At 37.1% G+C, this 23,563-nt stretch overlaps 1 protein-coding gene and 1 pseudogene across 2 annotated transcripts in view; one reads left to right on the plus strand and one right to left on the minus strand.

The window, feature by feature from the left end:
* Positions 1–1,493: 1,493 nt before the first annotated feature.
* Positions 1,494–1,978, plus strand: LOC130457082 (baculoviral IAP repeat-containing protein 5-like; annotated as a pseudogene).
* Positions 1,979–2,913: 935 nt separating this feature from the next.
* VSTM4 (V-set and transmembrane domain containing 4) overlaps positions 2,914–23,563 on the minus strand; it is a 126,765-nt gene continuing 106,115 nt past the window's right edge. For both annotated transcript variants that reach the window (XM_056800757.1, XM_007478603.2), the window contains exon 8: positions 2,914–5,256. In XM_056800757.1, the coding sequence (XP_056656735.1) occupies positions 5,131–5,256 (126 nt within the window). In that variant the 3' untranslated portion in view covers positions 2,914–5,130. The remainder of the gene's footprint in view (positions 5,257–23,563) is intronic.

Genomic DNA, 23,563 nt, shown 5'->3' on the forward strand with positions numbered 1-23,563 from the left:
TTACATAGAGAAATGACTCAGATGTGTAAGAATACAAATATTCCTCAATTGATAAGTGGTTAAAAGATATGAATAGGCAGTTCTCAAACAAATAATTAAAGCTCTCTATCATCATGCAAAAATGCTCTAAATCCCTATTAATTAGAGAAATGCAAATTAAAATAACTTTGAGGTACCACCCCAATTATCAGATTGGCTATAATGACAGAAAAAGAAAATGACAAAATTTGGAGGGGTGTGGAAAAGCTGGGAAACCAATACACTGTTGGGAGAATCATGAACTGATTCAACCATTCTGGAGAGCAATTTGAACCTATGCCCAAAGGGTTATAAACTAATATATACTCTTTGACCCAGCAATAGCATTACTAGGTTTTTACTCCAAAGAAATAAAAAATAAAAAGGGGAAGGACTTAAATGTACAAAAATATTTAGAATAGCTCTTTTTGAGGGGACAAAGAATTGGAAAGTGAGGGGATGCTCACCAACTGGAGAATGGCTAAGTTAGTTATAGTATATGGTAGTAATGGAATACTATTATGCTGTAAGGAATGACAGGCAAGAGGAGCTCAGAAAAACCTAGGAAGACTTACATGAACTAAAGCAGAGTGAAATGAGCAGAACCAGGAGAAAATTGTACACAATGACAATGAACAACTGTGAATGACTTAGCTATTCTCAGCAATACAATCCCAAAGAATTCATGATAAAAAATAACATCTGCTTCCAGAGAAAGAACTGATAGAATCTGAATCCAGGCCAAAGCAAACTTTTTTATCATTCTTTTTTGTTGTTGTTCAGGTTTTCTTCTAAAAAAGGATTGAAAAATGTTTTATATTTGCACTTGTAAAATCTGTAAGACTACTTACTATTTCAGGGGGTTGGGGACTGAGGAAGATAATTGAACATTCATTTTTTTTTTAATTTTGGAAACTGTTTATACAAATAATTGAGGGGGAATATAATGATTGATAAAAAGAAATATTAATGTAGTTTTCAGGTTCCTCACCTAGACACAGATGCAAGGCCTTCACTTGCTTCTTTGGAAGAGAGATGAGTTCTGCACAGTGACCTGAAATTGAATCCAACCTCAGTCAATCCTATGAATTCTTTGATCATTCAAAGACATCGGGGAGCCCCAAAAGGTGACTCAAAGCATATAAAAATGAAAGAATGCCTTGGATAGATTTTAGAACTAAGGCTTGGAGTTCTTCTACAATTGAAATATTTCCCAAAATGTGTCTGGTAGGCTACATATCAAAATAAGCTCTTTGGACCTGATTCATTACAAATATATACTAGTTTCAATTAACCTCAGCTGGGCTATCTTTCTGCTGCTTAGCATTTCTTTGATTCTTTCCTTATGGATTTCCAAGCTGAAATGCTGCTATTTCTGACCTCTTCTATCAGGCTCCCAATCACCTCATTGATCTGGGCACCATTGCCACATTTGGCTGATCATCATTTGGCTTTTTAAACATTTTTACTGAGAGATGCACTCTGCATGCTGGATGGTGGCTAAATTTGAAATGTTCTGCATTAGAGTTGTCAAGAAGAGCATCCTCCTGCTACCTCCAATGTGGCAACTCTACCTGCTAGACACCCACATCTCTACATTCCAGAACTGGTCCTTTATGGAAGACTGAGCCTGCGCACAGGAGCAGATGGCTAAAGCTGGGTTCGTCCATTGCCCAAGTGAGAATGAGCCTGATTTAGCCCAGTGCTTCTTCTATTTCAAGGAACTATAGGAATGGGAACAAAAAGATGAACCTATGTTGGATCGTAAAAAGAACTTGTCTAGTTGTGCCTTCATCTTCATTAAGAAGATTGAAGATTTAACACTCAATGAATTCCTGAAACTGGACAAAGAAAGAGCCAAAAACAAGACTGAAAAGGAATCCTCTCAGAAAGAATTGAATTTGAAGAGCATACAAAGGAAGTAAGGCATGACATTGAGCAATTGGCTGCTTTGGAGTGACCCCTCTCTCTTTAATACCTTATCTCACAGCTTGCTCATTAATTCTGAGGTATATTCTCCAAATATTAGTGTGAAACTCATTTAATGATGTCTTTTAAAAGGAGAGAACTATGGGAATTTGACAATAGATTTCATTAGCTGTTTTTTGTTTGAAGATGGTGCCAGACACAACTCGATTCCCATCTTATTCTGCTTATGTTTATGGTGTTGGTGGCTTCTATCTTTTTTGAGCTATTTAATTTTTATATTGCTACCCCCTCACCTAGTCAGGGTAAGACCTGGATGAGTAGAAGGAACTAAAGCACTGGATCCATTTTTATATTGCTATTGCTGTTATCTGTGGTATTGTCTGGCTTTCTATCTCTGGGTCCTGGAATTTGAGGTCTAGAATGGTCTGTGCTTAGGTGAATTTATAATCCTGTGGTGAATATATAAGTAGTTAATTAAGGATATAGCTTGTATTATAATACTTTGGATTTATACTGTACCATTTTTTGCATTGTACGCAGAGGAATTTGAATATTCATTTATTATAATGGGCTTTTGAAGGTACTGTTGCCTTTGTTTTATCTTATCAGAAGTATGCATGCTTCCAAAAGAAGACCTGAACAAAATAACACTTAAAATTTTTGAATGATGACATGTATTTTAAAAATTAGCAGTCTGGCTATTTATAGCAATATGCATTTTTGAGAAACATGCTTTAAAAAAAAACCAGTCCTCTTCCTCTTAGTATATGTAATCAGGTCTTTTTCAGATAGCTGCAGCGTTGTAAAATGTCTGAAGAGTGTTGGAAAGGATCTCCTATTTACAGGGCAAAGTAAAAGAGCTCTTCTTTTCTGCCTTTTTTTTTTTTTAATGCTAGGATAGAAACCATTAGACATTGCCTTCAACTTGCTTTGTTGAAGTAGAAATGGAGAAGTGAACTCTGAACATAAACACACAATGTGGGGTCATTTTTATTGAACACATACTTTTATCCAAGTATGGGGATGAGAGATGAAAATCAGAGCATCTTCTCTTCATAAAATCTCAGAATTAGAGCATCCAAAAGAACTTAGGTCATCTTGCTGAACCAGTGCATAATAGTGCATATTATCTCCATTATATATAATTACACTTACATGCATGTATACATATGTATGTATGCATGTATGTATGTATGTATGTATAATTCACCAATTATCATCCAATCTTTAATATGGGAAAAGGAACTCACCAGATTCAGAGTCAACCCATGTTCAGATAGCCTTAGTTATCAAAAAGTTTGTTTTCTTTCTATTTTCAAAAATTGTTATGTGTATCTTCGACCCATGGCCTCTAGTTCCGCCCTTTTGGGCCAAACAAAACAAATCAAATGCTGCCTTCATGGGGGCAGCCCTTCAAATATTTGAAGATAGTTATCCCGCAACCCCTGAGTCTTTTTTTTTTTCAGACTAAACATTTTCTGTGCCTTCAAATTTCATTTTTTTAATTTTCGCTCGATTCTCACAAGGACTTTCTGTAGTGGATAGGTCAAGGAATATGACCATTTTCCTTTCCCAGGTTGCTCGACTAATGAGTGAAAGAGTCAGGACAAGAACCCAGAGAGGACCATTTAAAATATATTATTTACATTATATACATGTTTTGTGATGTAACCCCAACCCCAAAACTTGCATGACATTCATTCAGTGATCCTGAACAACAAACAAACACATCAGGAAAAGGTCACATTAGGAATTCAGTTTATGCACAGGGATCCTTCTCCTCTGAAAATCTGTGATCTGACTGGCGAGTCACAGGTCCATGTTCTTTCCTCTTTCTGTGCAGAGGAATGTCAGTGTCAGATCAAAAAACACTTTCCATAAAGTAGATCTTTAAGACAGCTTGGCTAGGGGGGTTTGGACATCTTGCCCTTCTGATTAAGGGAGATGGTCAGAGGAACTTTACACATTACAGTATTTCAGTTACATCCCCAATCAATGTTGGTTGTGCACCATGGCTGAAAAGGGAAGCAGATCCCAAAGTGTCAATAAAAAAACAGAAGTGTTGACATATCATGGGGCATAGCTAATGTTTAACCACAAATACTCATACCATATACTTAGATGATCTCAGCCAGTGGGTTCTAAGCCCTCTCTCGACCTAAATTCACTTGACCTCATAACATGGGGAATTAGGATTGGGGTGGGGAGTAACAAAAGCTATGATTCCATCAATGTAGAGATCTTCAGGTATGAAAATTCTTTCCACTAACACAGATGAACAACTCTCTAGTAATTTACAGCCTTTGAAAGTTGCCTGGGGCATTCAGAAGTTAAAGTGATTTGCCCTATATCATACAGATACATATACTACATATATATATATCTGAGGGAGGACTTGAACTCAGATCTTCCTGATTCCAAGGTCTTCTCCCTACAAAACCTGCTGCTTCATCTCCATTTTTTCATGTAGAAAAATGGGAGCACCAAGGAAGCCAGAGTTCACAGTTAGTTTGGGAATGAAGTCTACCCCACCCTGAGCCCAGACATCTACTCCACTAGACTCTTAGGGGTCTTGTAATCAGGGATATTAGTAAGCAGTTAAAACAAAAATATTCTTACAAAATGGATTTTGAGCTTCCAGGTCCTCTATCCATGTGATTCTGGTCCTTTGAAGACCACTTATGACATAGCTACCATCATACACTTTGCTCTATAATGGCATTTCCTCTACTTATATGTTACAGATTTGATATCATTGTTACAGGAAGAGTAGAGTAAAAAATACATTCTCTAGGTTTATAACAAAGGCTTGCGATAAAGGAAGACTTCAGGGGGACTGGCTCAGCAGAAGAATCTTCTCTGTTGCTCCCAGAATTTGAGAAGTAGGTCAAATAGGGTCCTGGTCCAGAAAAGAAGAAAATTAAATTGACCAATCTGTCATAGGTGCCCTTAGAGAAGAACTTGAGGGTTGGGGCTCCTGGTTCTTTGTCAGAAGCCCATTCTGTGCCTCCTTTAAACATTGGGGATGTTTTGGGGGGAAAGACCCCACAACAACACCCAAGTATTAAAGTAAAAAGTACAAAAATAAGGGCTTAGTTTCTGAGGTTTCATAAATAATGAGCCTGATGAGTATTAAATAGGATGTTTAGAAAAGCTCTGGAGGGCAGATGCTGGGAGGCAGGTTTACAGCTTGTTCTCCTCAAAGAGGATCTGGGCATAGACGGTGCTTGTGGGAAGGCCTTTGGATGCCTGGTGAGGTTTGATCAGCTCCAGCTCGGCATATGTTAAGTTTTCCTCCGTGATTCTTGGCTGCAATACAAGAACAACAACAGAGTTACAGATGACCGCTTTCTTTCGGAAAGTGCACCATCATCCAAAGAGATCTCCCAAACCCTGAAAAGTGGGCATAGAGGAGCTCATAAAGATTGGAGAAGGGGAGGAAGATGTGTGTTTAGAGGTCTTTAATACCTGATACCTTTGACAAACAAACCAAGATGTCAGTGGTCACAATTCTGGATAAATTGGTGGGAGTAAATGATCTGGCGTCTAACCAGCTGACTACCTGACATCTAGGCATGTAACACTGAAGTCCTTGGGAGCACATGGATTGGTCATAAGTCAAACTGATCAATCAAATGATTGATCATTGATATAGCTTTTTGCCTTCATTCCATACATGAGCTTTGTGTCCATGAATGAAGATGAGGAGGGAATAAACAGTCATTTAGTGTCTTCTATATGCCAGGTATTGTGGTACTAAAATGTCATTTCATTTGATCCTGAATGATGGAGTAGTTTGGTTTTAGTTTAGGAATTATAGAATCTTAGAGTAGGAAAAGACTGAGAAGAGGCCATCTAGTCCAATTTTTCTCCCAGTTCAGGATAATGATGATGATAATGGTAATGAAGGTGATAGCTAGCACTTATATAACACTTTAAGACTGATAAAGCATTTTATATTTCATTTAATTTTGTTGGAATCCTTCCCCAACAATCTAATAGTTTATAAAGCACATTCCTCAAAATATCTCTGAGGGAGATAGAACAAATTCTGTCCCGTTTTATACATAAGGCTAATGACAGTAAGTTTAGGAGATTTGGTCCAAAAGCCACACAACTAGCTGGTAGCAGAGCTGGGATCTGATCTCAGATTTAGGGGCTGAAAATTGAGAGTTCTTTTTACTTCATCATTTTCCGATGACATCCCTGATCAGTGAGTGACTAACCAATCTCTGCTTGAACATGTCTACTAATAGAGAGCTCATTGCCTCACAAAGCAACACATTCCATTACAGGGCAGCCCTAATAGATGGAAAGATTTTCTTTGAACTAAGTAGATATCTGCCCCACACACACACACACCAGAAAATGCTACTCATTGATTTCACTTTCTTGAGCAAGACATAACAAATCATGAAGATTGAAATCTCTACTGGCTTTTCCAGGGGACCCATAAGAAGTCCTATGATCTTTTGACCTTCAGAGTTTCCCATGTGGCCCAAGAAGGCAACAGTGTTGGTTCCTACCTCTAAAGAAAGATTGAAACTCCTTCTGGAACTTTTTCACTGGGACCACTTGGTGACCCATTCATGCAAAATGGCCCCAGTATGGATACTTAATACCTCACTATCATTTAGAAGAGCTTCCTCTGAATGACTCTTTCCATACTTTAAATGCATCCTCAGGAGATAACAATTTGCCACCATTAAGGACAACCAGAAGAATAGACTGAAGTTACAGTTGGTCTTCAAAAGGGATTCCAAAGCTAAATATTTAGAGCAATGCAGCAAATATATGCTGCCCCATTCCAACCCATCTTCTACACAGCTTTCAATGTGATTTTCCTCAAGGGCAGGTCTAGCCATGTCTCCCCCTGTCATTAAACTTCAGTGGCTCCCTATTACTGGTATGAAAAAATATCAGATCCCTTATATGGTATTTAATATCCTTTCCAACTCTGAAATTCAAAGACTGTGAAAAGGAGATAGGAAGAGAGCTACACTCTACGCATGAGGTGGGTATGGCGGTGACCTCCATGAATGCACTGGCTAGTTTAACTATTTTTTTCACTGTTTCTGAGATGCTGTCATGGCTCGTACTCATCTAACTTGGTATTCTTGCTCAGGCTCAGGACAACTCAAGGGACCCTTATTTTGTCAACAAGCTATACATCTTCATTGAATTATAGAATATCAGGAAGCCATTCAGTTAAAGTTTTCCTAAAAGAAAAAAAAAGTACTAAAACCAAAATGTCTCAAGGGTTGAAAGCTTTTCTCATTCTCCTTGCAGTAGGTATATAGAGTAAATTGTGTATCAAAATGCCGTTTGAGTAACTGAATGAAGCCCTGATACATAGAAATTGAGGGGTTGGGGACCAACACCAAGATTTCCCATGTCCTACCACCCAACTTGTAGTTGTAAAGTTCTGAAACTTCATAGGATGGAACCTTTATTCTTTTTTTCTTTTCCCTGCTTTGCTTGTCTTTTGTCACTAAAACTATTTTCCATTTCTCATTCACCAACTCAAACCTGTTTACTGCCTGCTTTTGGGGTTAATTATATCTGATATTATAATGATTCCATTTAGAAATACCATGTGTCCTAAAATAACCACCTAACACCCAACTCATGTAAATTTTAGAGCCAAGATTTATGAAATCATATTGTCCAGGTGTTTTATTGTATTACATGGAAATTGCATTGTTTTGTAGTGGAGATTATCTGTTTATTCTTACGTTATTCTATTATGTTTGGATATGAAAAATAACACTAGATTTCTCAATACAGGTCACTGGGCTAGCTGGGCTGATGTGTTGTTTTCATACATTTTTATGATGTTCCTATAGTAAACATAATTTAATAAAGCCAAAGCACACTAAATAAATAATTGCATCTGGAAAAGCAATAAAAACAAATAAAATTAGTACTTTCATAAGTGGGAAAGGTACTTCAATTACCGCTACCAGCAACAACATACCATAAAGTGCGTAGAATAATTTCCCTTATGCATATTTCTAGTGTGTAATAATTTGATTGAAAATATGAGGAAGCTCACAGGAGGTTCGCAGTTGTGAAGTGCATAGTTTCCAGCAAAAGATGTGTAATAACAATCCCCAGAATCTTGGAAGCAACAATCATTTTTTCTGATCGGCACCCATGGCTATGGTTATCAACCATGTGTTTAATTACATTTTCCTAGCATGGTTAACTGAAAGTAAATTCCTAATGGCCAATGAAAGACAATAGAATTACCTCACTGTCTTTCACTCAGCGCTCTCCTTTTTCATTATTATTTTGTCACTGGAAAGTTTGAACCAATTGAGGTGTTGTTTACAGAGGATCGCTGCCAAATAAGTGAGTCCATTCTATACACTTTGTTGATTAAATTGTTGATTAAAGCAGGAGTTAGGAAAGAGAGAGTAATTGTTTAATTATGAAAGTAATCTAAATGGAAAGGTCAGGATGACACCTTTAGCTATCACCATGCTAGGCTCTATTTTCTAACATTGTGGTATCCACTGGTCTCTGTGGACCACATATTGACTTAGAAAATCACAAATTAACATTATTGGTGTCATATTATATTTTGATTTATTTTGCTAAACATTTCCCAATTACCCTTTAATCTGGTTCCAGAAGTACTGGAGAGTGTTGGTGACCATTGGCCAAGAGTTTGACACCTCTGTTCTAATAGAAAGACCCTAAACCCAAGCTATCGAGGAACAGACTAAGGTGGATTTTATAATGTCAGGTTGTCATTTTCATCCAATACAAGTAATGGCTAGATAAAAAGAAAATTGGTCTGTAGATGACTAGGAGTTTATGAGTTCAGACTTTACCCATCAATGACATTCAGAACACTAAGTTCACCTCTCAGTTGATGACTTAAGATTTAGTGAATAAGACATCTATAAATATAAGCTGTAAAATTACCCAATTCAAAATGATCATTCACTGACCCTCTGATACTCCAAGACCACTAATAGACAGAAAGTCAAAATACCCTATATACCAAACAAATGATGACTCTTGTAACAGAATGCTATGTGGTTTTCATCATACCATCTCACAGGGCAATTTACAAAGGCAAAGATGTGTCCTCAAATGGAAAGATGTGTTCTCCTATTGAAAGCCCTAGAAATGATATATTTACATGAGGTTTCTAAAAGGCGATATCTTATCACCACAGATCACTTGTACAGACACAATCCCATTTTCCTCATAAGTTCATAAATATTCGTGTTTCCCTCAGCCTTCATTGAAAAGAAAGTAGAATTTTTAAAGTTTCATTTGATATTTTCTCATATAAAGTTACAGTATTTATGATCATCACAGAGCAATCCTGTTTAGCTTTATATATGATCTAATTCTCATAACAAATCACATTTTGTCTTCATATGATAATAAATTAAGACTTGAAAGAGACCTCAGAGGTCATCTAGTCCTATTCTTTCATTTGACAAATGAGGAAAGTCTAATGAAATAATTCATATATCTTGATTGGAGGGCTTAGAGTCAAGAAAACTTGAGTTTAAATCTTGCCTAAAATGCTTATGAACTGAATAATCTGGTTTAAGCTACCTAACCTCCCTTGGGCCTCAGTTTCATTTTCTTTAAACTGAGAGTGTTGGACTGGATAATTTCTAAGATCTCTTCTAGTTCACAAACTATGATCCTATGACACTGAGACCCAGAGAGATTAATCACTTGCCCAATGTCACACAAGTAGTAAGTGTCAGAGCTGGGATTCAGTGCTCTTTCCATGGCACCATGTTTTCTTCCAATTATTAATACATCCTTGTCAAAAAGGTATAATCAGCACTACAATTTAGGTAGAGAAATGGAGTCAATGTAAAAAGAATATTGATTATAGAGCAACCAAGAATCCAAATAGATTTAGGAGTAGAGTTCTCCTAACTTTTGAGTTCAATTCAATTCCAATGGACATGGGAACAATCCTACAGTATCCTAAAGAGGCATCTAGCTAATATTTGTTTGAAGGGCACCAAAAAGCTACAATCTACAAAGCTATTGTGTTTCAGGGAGACTTCAATGAAAATATAAATAGGTCACCAAGTATGAATAACAAAATAACCCATAAACACCCACTATCATATTAACACTAATTTATTTATTGTATAACTACAATGTGTAGAGAACTCCCCATGTGAGACTCATCTTTCCACCAATGCAGATGGCAACCTATGATTTAGATAAGTCCTTCAGAGTTGCTCAAAGTACCTAAAGGCTAAACAACTTAACCAAGGTCTCACAATTAATGAATATTATATATGGGTTCTGAACCTAGGTTAACTTGACTCTAAGCCTACTCATACTAAACCAGACTGAATCTAATTTATTTATTAGATAGTATTGATAGTTGACATTTATATGGCATTTAAAAAACTCTTATCTTCCCCCTTAGAATCAATAGTAGGTATTGGTTCCAAGACAGAAGAGTGGTAATTGGGGTTAAATGACTTGCCCAGGGTCACACAGCTGGGAAATGTCTGAAGCCAGATTTGAAGCTAGGACCTCCCATCTCTAGGCCTGGCTCTCAATCCACTAAGACATTCAGCTGCCCCCAACAAATAGCTTTTCAACCATCATTGCATCTGATTTTCATATTCCTATATTATCATTCCTGTTTAATAGATCAGGAGGTCAAGGTTAGAGAATAACAGAATATCTTCAATAGCCGCAGAAGGTAAAGGAATTTATTCACTATCAGTCCTGTAGAGAAGAACTGAGGTGTATATGTGGATTGTCAGCATCTGCCACCTTTTCATAATTGTGAATAATCAGATGCTGAGTCAAGAGGTTCATAAAGGTCATTTTGTCGAACTCCCATCTTTTATATGTTGATGAAACCCTGAGAACTTAAATAATTTGCCTTTGGTCACACTATTAGTAATCAGAAGAATTGGAATTAGAACCCAGACCTTCTTACATCACATCCAGTTCTCTTTCAATAAATCATGTTGTCAAAACATATAATATGAAAGAGTAAGATATTTCTGGTTTCCAACAGATAATTTCCCCAATAAATGCATCTCCTAACTCCAAGTCTACAGACAAACTCTCTGTAAGAAGAGATATTAAATCCTTTCATGGAGATACATAAGAGAAACAGAAAAAAACATAGAGAAAGAGTGAGATAGACAGAGACAGAGTCAGAGAGACAGAAAAGAAACAGAAAAAGTTAGAGAGATTTAGAGCAGTGAGTGAGGAGAGAGAGAGAGAGAGAGAGAGAGAGAGAGAGAGAGAGAGAGAGAGAAGCAAAAAGATAGAAAGGAAGAAATGGAGACAGAGATGGGCAGAGAAGAGAGAGAGACAAACACCAAAGAAGAGAGAGCCAGAGAAAGCAAAAGTAAGTTCTTCTTCAAGAACCCCATAAAGTACAAGTTTAATTAAATCTCAAGAAAGAGAGCAAAATCCAATTGCTGGGCCATGCAAGTTCTAAAGCATTGGAAGTTCAGTTGGGTAATACTATTATGACAGCAACCGATCAATAAATAGGACATAGGAATGTTGATGTAACCATCACCCTCATATTTGAAAATGGGATTCCAATTCTACAGAGTTGCACTATCAGGGATCTATGGACCCAGGAGAGAATTGCATATTATCTGAAGTAGACTTCCCCTCTCCTTCCCTCCTCCCCCACAAGATAAGTGCTCATTTTTTATTTAACAGAAAAGCACCTGGTAAAAACCAGCCCTCCTACAACAGCCACTACCCACAAAAGCCGCTGCCAAATAACTCCAAGTTGGGCAGCCCCCTTCTTGATAGATGGACCTCAATAAACTTTCCTAAAAAGCTCTCTCAGATACCACTGAGAAAGCCCTCTCACGGTCATTTATCAGTCCTATAAGAATCAATAAGGCTGGGGTATTGATATACCTTGATTTAGAGTTCCAGGTTGCTCACCTTCCTTGCCAGTCTCTATTTGGTTGAAAGAAAAACATTTGTCTTTTATATGAGGGGGTTTTAATACAGGGGAAAGGAAGGAGGACGGCAATAATGATGATAACTAACATTTCAAGGTTTGTAAAGTGCCTTGTAATGCCCTCTCTCCTCTTACTTAGGGGTGGGAGACATCCCTATTCATCCTAGGCAGTCCTGGGTGCAGACATAGGGCTACAGGCCAATGGATGAAAGGAAAACTGCAGTGACAGGGTGTTCCTAAGTGGCTTTAAGTTGCCGAAGAAGTTTCTGGAATGTATAAGCAGGTAACCAGTTGAAATGCAATGACCTGCCACTGATAAACAAGGTTGTCACGTATAGTGTGTAATTTAGAGGTGATTGCTAGGAAGAGCTGTCTGGGAAGATGGCACGCAGGTATCCAAGTCTATCTATATAGCTGACTGTAAAGAATTCTACTCTGTGTGATTCATGAGTCCTACGTGATATAGAAATTACGCAAACAGTACACATGTGCCATAGGAATTTGGCATCATCTGCAGGGACTGAAAACCTTTTTATATGGGGGAGAACATAATGAGGTATTATTTCTCTTTCCCCATCCTATGTGTCACAGATCTCGCTCCTGAGCAATCCTTTCTCTGTCCCTTTCCTCTTTTATTCTCTCCGCTGCTTTCTTAAAGTTGCTCATTTCCATGCCATGTCCAGTGGCTGTGATGGAAGAGAGGGAATGAAGACTAGGAGATAGAAGGAATGAAGGATGATCTCTGACTCTCAAGACCCAATGGGAAACTCAGAGAAAGGAGAGAGAGAAGCCCACAAGGAGACATCCACTTTAACTTGTTCAGGAGTGGAAATGGAATCTCATTTGAGCAGAAGTAGCAGGTAGTTGCTACAGTGATGGTAAAAGCCTGTTGTTTAAAGGACAAGTTTGGTGTCATTCCCTAGAGAGAAGGGACAATTGCCAAGACTGATGAAAATAGAAACCCCAAGTCCAACTCCATCCTAATCTGGGAGGTTAAAGAATAATCATTAGCAAGGCCAGCTGCTCAAGAACAGACTTTGAGAAAATGAACAGTTGCATGGTAGGAGAGATAGATAGCCATAAGCAATAAAGGTGGAACCACAGCAATTAGTAAATAGGAGACAGAACCATGACAACAAGTTCTTAATCTTGATTTCTGCTATAATTTCACCCAGGGCTGTATTAGGAGTTGTCCAGATTATAAATGAGAAGAGGGAAACCATCAGGAAGAGGAAATGGATTCTTCTGCCTCTATAGATAAGCTCAAGTGTGAGTCATTTATATGTGTGTCACTATGTAAATAATAGCTGTTCTATGTTTTTGTTTTATTAGTCCAAATGTAAGGGAAGCTAATTAACACTCTTGGAGGTGGAAGAGTACCATATGGTTATATATTCAGTTGCCTCCATCTTTCCCAGCTAGAATGCTTTTAGATCTCTCCTACTGATTCTTAAGATGTGGAGGTGCCCCTGTACTTCCCCTCCCACCTTGATGGGCCGCTAGGATGGGCCAAACAAATTCACTATTTTGAGAAAGCATTAGGAAACTGGGGGTCTATGAAATCTGGTTTGCAGAGTCTGGCCCCAGGCCCCACACTGCTTAAATGCTAAGGTTAAACTGACCCAGAGATGTGGTTTCTCTTATATCTCAGCCACATTGATCCAGTGACAGGGGTTTCTTAGTGCTGTGATGTTCATTCCTAATTCCTCATTAGGAAATTCCAAGAGAATCTTCATTTCAGTGATTCAGGCAGGATGTCCCACAGCACTGATTCTCTAGTGACTGGGTAGGCTCCTATTAGTGCCAATATGACTGACAAAAAACTCTACGTAAGTTTTGCCACTGAATGGCTTTCTGACCTTCAATTGGAGTACAAGCTACAGGCATGCCCAGGACCATACTATGAATTATCAAGATTATAAAAGACACCGGGGGACACTGGGAACCAAACTTCTCTGGAGTTCCTTTTTGGCATCTGTTTTCCTTCCATAGTTGCCACCTCTATAAGACACTGTTCCCCTTCAGAAATAACTCCATCTTCTTTGTCTCTGAAAAAATGAACAGAAGGGTTGGCTCTGCTCCTAATGTACTTGTTATGTGATGCTGGGAAATCAAAGGTGTATGATGGAGAAAGGAAGAAAAGAAAGGAAATAAGCATATATTAAGTGCCTACTAAGGGCAGCTAGATGGCATGGTGAATAGAGTACTGGGCCTGGAGTCAGAAGACCTGAGTACAAATCTGGTCTCAGACACTTAACAGCTATCTCTGGGCCAGCCACTTCAACCTGTATGCCTCAGTTTACTTATCTGTACAATGAGCTGGAGAAGGAAATGGCTAACTATTCCATTTGTTAAGAAAATGCCAAATGGGGTAAACAAGTATGCTATTATTAAACTCCAATTTACAGTTTAAGAACCTGAGGCAGAGCATGGTTAAGTCACTTGCCCTGGGTCACCCAACTAGTAAGTATCTGGGTCATCTTCCTGACTCCGGGTCCAGTGCTCTCTCTACTATGGTAGTGAAGACACAAGTATGTAAGAAGATTAATAAAGCCCATCCACAGCATAAATTAAACATAGTAGAATGTTTTATGGCTCTGGATAATTTAGCTTGAAAAGAACATGTGAAATATGCCAAATTACAATCTGTTAAAACTGTCGAAAGTAATTCAACAAATGTTTGCTAAGAAGCTACTATACACCAGACAGAAAAACCGAAAGCTTGGAATTAACTTTTGAGGGGGAACTTAGCCATCTAGAGCTTTACAAGTCATCAGCTAAATGGATGTTTTTGAATTTCATCAACATGTGTATAGGAGACCAAAATTCAATTATATATAATATCATTAAGCAAAGTACTGATACTTGAAACCCTTCATAGTCCCACTGTGATAAGTCCTATGATCTAATACCATAATTCATTTTCTGTATCCAGTGGATCTGTGACTGATATGTTAGATTTAATTCCCAGATGCCCCACAGAAGCACTTTTACTGGAAGCATCATTCAAAAGGATGTTTATGTTTAGGAAAACAGAAATTGTTCCTTGATTACCTAATTCTACATCAGGTCTGGGCTAAGTGGTCTAATAAGAACTGAAATACTTACCTGCATTCAGTATATCTCAAGGGAATCTTATCTGTACAGGGAAGTTGCCTTTAAAGTTAAGTGTAAGTGGAAATAAAGTTGGAATAGCTGTATTGGCTATTATGATCAAGTTATCTCAAATCTCTACCATCTTCCAGATTCCTGTTGGTGAAACAAATTAGTTTCTCTCTCTGTTTTCTTAGCCTGTGGAATTTCACTGAGTACACGAATTAAGGAGGTAATCATCTTCCTGTATTCTATACTGGTCAGACCATTCCTAGAATACTGTATCCATTTAGAGGTTTTACAGTGTAGGGATGACATTGATGAATTGGAAAGCATTCAGAGGGCAACCAGCTTGGTGATGGACCTTGTGTTCATGCTATCTAAGATCAGTTGGGGATGTTTGACAAGAAGAAAAGAAGACTCAAGGGAGATATGCTAGCAGTGTCCAAATATATGGAAAGATTTTATGTGGGACAATGGTGGACTTCTCCTCAGCCTTCAAGGGGCATAAAGAGCAATTAAAAAATCAACATGAATTTATTCACTGCCTACTATGTGTCAGTCATGGCACTAGGTGCTAGGAATACAGAGACAAAAATGAAAGCATTCCCTGCCTTTGGCAATGAATGTAAGTCTCAAAGTAACTCATTTAGGCTTGATCTGAGGGGGAAAATCTTCTGTACAATTAAAATTACTTGGGGCAGTGAGGTGGCTCAGTGCATTGAAATCTGGACATAGAGAGAGATACGAGGCCCTGGGTTCAAATCTGACCTCAGACACTTCCTAGATATGTGACCTTGAGCAAGTTACTTAATACCCATTGTTTATCCCTTAACACTCTTTTGCTTTGGAACCAATATACAGAACCGATTCTCATACAAAAGTTAAAAGTTTTTTTTAATTAAAGTTAATAAAAAGTAGATTAGGTGAGCATAAGCAAAAGCTACGATTATCACACATTGTAGAGGGGATTTTGTTTCAAGAATAATTGATAAAATCACTGCTGGTTTCATACCCCAAAAAGATAATAAGGAAAAATGCGTGTACAAAAATATTTATAGTCATGCTCCTTGTGGTGGCAAAAAATTGGAAAATGGGGGGTGTCCATTGATTGGGGAATGGCTGAACAAATTGTGGTATATGTTGATGATGGAATACTATTATGCTCAAAGGAATAATGAACTGGAGGAAGCCCATGTGAACTGGAACAATCTCCAGGAACTGATGCAGGGTGAAAGGAGCAAAACTAGGAGAATGTTGTACACAGAGACACTGTGGCACACTGAATGTAATGAACTTCTCTACTATCAGCAATGTAATGATCCAAGACAATTCTGAGAGACTTATGAGAAAGAATGCTATCCACATCCAGAGAAAGAACTATGAGAGTAGAAATGCAGAAGAAAAACATATGATTGATCACATGGTTTGATGGAGATATGACTGGGAATGTTGACTTTAAATGATCACTCTCTTGCAAATATTAATAATGTGGAAATCAGTTTTGCACAACGATACATGTAACCCAGTAGAATCACTCAATGGCTCTGGGAGTGGGTAGTGAAGCAGGGAGGTATGAATTATGCAACCATGGAAAACTATTCTAAATCAATTAATTAAATATACATGTATATATTTAAAATTATAAAACTAAAAAATAAATAAAAAAGAATAATTGGTATAAGATGGTCACGAGCATCTTTACCAACTCTGAAATTTGATAGTTCTATCTATTAGTGAATAATTTTAAGCTAAATAAGCAAGCACTTACTAAGTACCTACTATGTGTGCCAGTCACTGGGTCAAGTGTTGGGGACATAAAGAAAAGTAGAAAATAGTCCCTCTTCCCCAAAAGGGTCTCCCTCATTAGACTATGAACTCCTTGAGAGCTGGGACTATCTTTTGTCTTTTTATATCCTCAGCACTAAGCTCTGTGCCTGGGACATAGCAGGCACTTAATAAATGTTGGATTGATTGATATTGATTGATTGAAAGAAGTTACAGTGTAATGAAGAGATACAATATAAAAGGAACCATATACAAACAAGCTATACATAGGATGAATTGGAAATTATCTCAGGGGGAAGACACTAGCATTAAAAGGGAATGGGAAAGGCTTCTTCCATAAAGTAGGATTTTTAGCTGAGACTTGAAGGGAGCCAGGAGAGCCAAGAAGAAAAGATGAAGAGACAGAGCATTCCAATAATGGAGGACAGTGAGGGCAAATGACAAGAGTCAGAAGATGGAATGCACTACATGAATAATAACAAGAAAGCCAGTGTTACTCCCTCAAAGATCACCCAGAGCAGAGTATGACGTAAGAAGACTGGAAAGGTAGCAATAGGCCAGGTAATGAAGTATTTTGAATCCCAAGCAGAGGATTTTATATTTGATCTTAGAGGTAATAGGGAGCCACTGGAGTTCACTGAAAAGAGGAGAGATATGGTTTTAGATTTCTCTCTCAGGCTAGATTCTGAGTTCCTGTTGGCTCCTTGATTTCATTCAGCCTTTCTCCCATCCACAGACGAACATAGTTATGTTCACAGTAGACAAGAAATAAATAATTAGTTCCTTTTAATTAACAACCAGAATTATAGAAAAAATTAATAGATATCTCATGTTCAAATACTCAAATGGACATATGATCTTTTTGATTAGGAAGTTCCCTGCAAATATGAAGATTAAAACCATGGTAGAGTGGAACATTGGATGTTTACCCAGGGATGACCTTGGTTCAAATCAGTATGATCTTGGATAAGTCATTTAAATGCTCTCAGATTTAGTTTCCTCATCTGAAAAATGAAGGAATTGTACTAGATAGTTTCTTAGGTCTCTTCTAGCTTGAAAATATATTGTTCCATGATCCCAGAAGGGAGTGATGGTTCAATAAGGATGTGTCTGAGGAAAAGCAGTTGCTAAATTATCTGCCTCAACAGCTCACTTATCTGGAGTATAAGTCAGCTAAGAGTTCTAGGAGAAGCAGTTACTCTGTCTCGGAGTTATGGAACAGAGTTATTAATTTTAAATGTGACAAACTGTTGAATACGTCAGCAAATTTGTTATTGTTTAGTCGTTTTAGTCATATCCAACTCTTTGTAACCCCATTGGGATTTTCTTGGCAAAGATACTGGAATGGTGTGCCATTTCCTTCTCTAGCTCATTTTATAGCTGAGGAAACTGAAGTAAACCGGGTTAAGTGACTCGCCCAGGGTCACACAGCTAGAAAGTGTCTGAAGCCAGATTTGAACTCAGGAAGATGAGTCTTCCTGATTACAATCCCAATGCTTTGGCCACGGGCTATCTAGCTGCCTGGAGTGAAGAGAGAACCATAATGTGCTTCAGAAGGGGTGGATAGGTGGCTCAGTGGATTGAGAATCAGACCTAGAGATGGGAAGTCCTCAAATACTTCCTAGTCATGTATTCTTGGGATTCACTTAATCCCCATTGCCTAGCCCTTACCACTCTCCTGTCTTGGAACCAATTGGTTCCAAGCCAAAAGATAAAAGCTTTAATTTAAAAAAATATGCTTCAGTGATATATAGATGAAGACTTAAAGAGATGATGAGCATTAAATTAATAACTAGGGAAATATTTATACCAGAACTTTCTCTGACTGTAGGACAAATGTAAGTTACCTGATCAGAGGCAGAAGATGAGAATTTTATTATTAAACATAAGTAAGCTAAAGTAATTGTCGGAGCAGACACAGAATCTGAAACACAAGAGAAGTAATACGACAGATCTCAGAACTGTGGGGGTTTTTTTGTTTGTTTGTTGTAAAGCATCATCACACCTTCCATCTTAAAATCCATACTAAGTATAGGTTCCAAGGCAAAAGAGTGGTAAGGTCTAGGCAATGGGGATTAAGTGACTTGTCCAGAGTCACGCAGCTAGGAAGTGTCTGAGGACAGATTTAAACAGCCAGGACCTCCTATCTCCAGACTTGGCTCTCTCTCCACTGAGTCACCTTGCTATGCCCCACAACTGTTTAAGAGAAACCACAATTCTCTCTGAGCATGCTGCCACCTATTGTTGCTGAAAGAAGGGAGTTCAGGTAAACTGAGGTTCAGCAGGGAGGCAGAGAATCAGAGAAGTCATCCAAAGTTCAATGAAATAATGAAGCGTAAATCAAGCAGTGTGGGTATTGACAACTTAGCAGTGAAAAGATCAATTCAGCTTAAAAGTTATATTCAAGGAATTTCTCATTGAGAGTTCCTGAGATAGAAAGATGATGCTAAAATTTACAGTCCCAGAATAATGGGTTACCCCAAGCACATGAGTTTTCCTCACTCAGATGTCTGTTTTTAGCAAATTAGCGTAAGTAGCGACCCTTCTACAGAGATGCTGAATGCATTGATGGGAGGATGTGATTTGAGTTTATGTGTGAATTGGAATGTATTTGTTATTCCTGCTTTTGCTTTAATGTAAGTATCTTGGGATCATAGTGATTTCTTTTCTCCTTACTGGCAAGAAAGTGGCACCATTTGAAGATCTAAGTGTTGAAGTACGCTGCCCTCTAGCCTCTCTGTCCCTGGAATGCTGCAATCCAAGCTGGTTTTCTACTTGATCTATGCCCCACAGTCTCTTCATCCAATCTTAACCCAATTTTGTGGAGCATCAATTCATTTCATCCAGGGCTCTGCAGCACTCTACCCCTTCCCAACTCGATTAACTGGGTTGTTGGCATTTAATGTAATGCCTTTGATTGATTGATTCACTAGAGGTGTCCTCACCTGATAAGGTTTATAAGGACTATATTTAATCTTGTTAGTGTGCTTTAAGTGTAGATGGAATGATGGATTCATTGATTGATTGAATTGACCTCCTGCACACAAAAAACACAAACACACACAGACACACACACACATGAGGCTGCACAAACACACCCTTTATACTCACAACAACCCTGAAGCAGAGATTATGTCGCCCTCTTTTAGAGAAGCAGCTAGGTGATGGGGAATATTGGACTTGAAGTCATGATAACCTGACTTCAAAATCCACCTCGGCCAAAGGCTAGCTATATGATTCAGTCTTTCTCAGCCTCAGCATCTTCATCTGTACAGTGGGGGTAATAAGAGCACTTACTTCATAGGGTTGTTTTCAGGACAGAATTTATACAAATACAATTAAATATAAAAATAATATATTGATTATATATTAATACCTTATATTTATATATCATATAATCAACATATTGATTTATTAGTATAAAATATTAACTAATATATAATACACATGACAATATAACATTGATATATATATATATATATATATATATATATATATATACTATTTCCTATATGTGTGTATAATATATCATGTATATAGGTATAATAAGATATATAGGCATATATAAGACATGTATATATGTATTACAGAATTATACTTAATAATCTATTACACATAGTTATACATCAAATATATATGTTACTGTGCATACTCATGTACCTACATACATGTGTATATATGCACTTGTTGAGTATATATGTATACATACACATATGCATATGTACAAATGCATACACACATATTCATCTGTTTCAGTCATGTTCAACTCTTCATGATGCCGTTTAGGGTTTTCTTGGCAAAGATACCAGAGTGGTTTGCCATTTCCTTCTTTAGCTTATTTTGCACATGAGAAAATGGAGGCAAAGTAAAATGACTTGTCCAGGGTCACACAGCTACTATGTGTATATATATATATATATATATATATATATATATATATATGTGTGTGTGTGTGTGTGTGTGTGTGTGTGTGTGTGTGTGAATTTCTGAATGTGTATGTCTATATGAGTATGCATGTGTATATTATATGCATGCATATACATATCAATGTCTCTATATAACATACACAATATATGTATATGAATTATATCTATATATTTTCATATTTCCATATCCAAATATTTCTCTTTATATATCAATAATATTTATGTATAAGTATATACACATACATAAATATATATATACACATCTAGAAACCTACACTATATAAATATACACCTAGACACAAACCTATATATGAAGTGCTTTGCATACCTTAAAAATCTCTCTAAATGCTGGCTATTGTTTTGAGAGATGAGGAAACTAAATTTTTGAGAGTTTCAATGGTCTCAACTCATGCTCATATATCACGTAAACGTCAGAAATAACCCAAGACTGATGAAAATGATAATGAAGATTTAAATGATTTAATTAAATTAAAATGATGATTTTTAACCTGTTATGAACTTCTGTTGAGGAGCAAGAGAGGCATTTTTGGTACCATGGCAAGAACCTTGGCTTTGAAATTGAATCCCTTCAATTCAAATCCTGCCTGGGACATGTGTTCCATGTGTAGCTAAGCCAATAGACAATATGGCTTGGTGGCGAAATAAAAGCACTGGGTTTAGAATTGATATTCAAATCCCTCTTTTGATGTCACTGTTGCAAGTTCACCTTCCTGATTCTATAACTGAGGAGACTGGTTTAGATAATAGGTTATAGGTCTAGAACAAGGTGGGAACATGCTGTCCAACTTCCTCATTTTACAGACAAGGAAACTGAGGTCCGGGGAGGTGAAGTCATTGTCCAAAATAATCATCCTGGCAAGAAATAGAAAAGTTGAGAATCAAACCCAAGACTTTGGAGTCAACATCCAGTGCTGATCCCCGGCCTGGGCTAAGCTCTATGAAATTATCATCCCTTTATAGTTCCTTACCAAAGTCACTGACTGCATTCTGGAAGGTTCAACTAAATAAAAATACAACAGCCAAATACTGTTAAATATTCTATGTTATAAAGATGCATTAATCTCAATGTGACTATGTTGTTAATTGGCTTGAAAAGGAATTTTTTGTTTGGGAGGAAAAAGTTTTCTTGTGACATTTTCCATTTTGTTCTTTCTAGAAGGATCAGAAACAAAGAGTCCCTTTAAAAATCCATGACATTTAAGAGAATAAGGGGGGGGGGTTATATAAGAAATGGTTGAATTATAATACTTAACAATCCATTACATAGTTATATATGCATATATCTGTGGGTATGTATACAGATATGTGTGAATTTATACATGCATATTCATGTTAATATATGTATACATATATGCAGCATATATGAAGTTTCCACAGAGAATTCCTGATACCTTTGAAATTGTGGATCCATCTAGATTCTTTTCTTCTCTAGATTTATATCTATATATATGTTATATATCTGTATAAACACATATTTTCAAGTCAAGAATGTGTATAATGGTCCTACTACGTGCCGAGCATCATGCCAAGTATTGGGGCACTGTCCTAAATGATATCTATATCTATGTCTACATCTATACAGTAGAAACTGATTTTACGTGATCTTAACATGATTGGCAATTGAAAAAAAAACAAAGGCTGAAAAATACATGAAATAGCATTTTAATTGTGCACCATTTTCTCAAATTCAAACCAGACAGTCACCATTACTACTTGTTGTCAAATATATTTCTGTTTGATTCAGTTAAACGGTGGAAGGGATAAGGATAAACAGGATGAAAATCCACACCCTCAAACAGGTTTTAGTCTTGTGAGGGAGATAAGGCTTGTACAGAAAGATGTGATATGTGACAAAATATTCCTACATGGGCACATAAGGGAGGCATTCACATATGTGTGTACTATGGAGGTCAGAGGAGAACTAGGTCCCTTCCAGTCATGTGGCAGGTTCTAGGCTTATATAAAAAGAGATTATTTAACCTTACAGATCTAAGTCTATATCTCTGAAGAGAATTTGATCATTAGATCACATGACTAAACAGTCATTCTAAAATCTTTAAACATGAGTCAAAAATAAGTGAAAGTCACCTGTCTTTATCTACTTGCCAAAAAACCTGGTAATTAAGAGAAATACTTATTCAAATTTTGGATTTAGCCAAGAAAAGAACTGCTTAGGCTTCCAGTATTTGCTTTAAAGGACCAAAATGTGTTCATAATGTTTTGTTTTTTCCCCAAATTATGTTTTATTTCTAGTGAATTCTATTTGAGATAGAAAATGTCTTTTAATAATAACTCTCATATACTCCATGCTCAAAAGTGAAGTTTTTTTAATTAAATAGGTTTTTAAAAAATCAAATGTGAGCACAAATGATATTGTTTCATGAGATTACAAAAATAAAATATGGCAAAAAGAATTTTAAAAAAAATGATTTCCCAGCAGTGCATTGAACACAGCAGCTAAACTCTCAATAAGAGAAAACAAGTTAACAAAATTCCACCCACTGGAAATGGGAGGCTGGAACAGGAGCTTTTATACCCAACATCAATAGGAAACAAACAGGAGAAAGGAAACTTTTGCAGAAAAACACTAACTCTTGGTATAGAGAAAAGATCACTAGAGTTAATTCAAACCCCATTTCATGGTGGTTGTTGAGTTGTGTCAGTTGTGTCTACCTCTTCGTGGTACCATTTGGGATTTTCTTGGCAAATATACTAAAGTAGTTTGCTATTTCCTTCTCTAGTTCATTTTATAAATAAGGAACTGTGGCAAATGCAGTTAAATGACTTGGCCAGGTTCACAAAGCCAGTAAGTGTTGGAGGCTGGATTTGAACTCAGGAA

Source organism: Monodelphis domestica, chromosome 1 (assembly GCF_027887165.1).
Source record: "Monodelphis domestica isolate mMonDom1 chromosome 1, mMonDom1.pri, whole genome shotgun sequence".
Lineage (NCBI taxonomy): Eukaryota > Metazoa > Chordata > Mammalia > Didelphimorphia > Didelphidae > Monodelphis > Monodelphis domestica.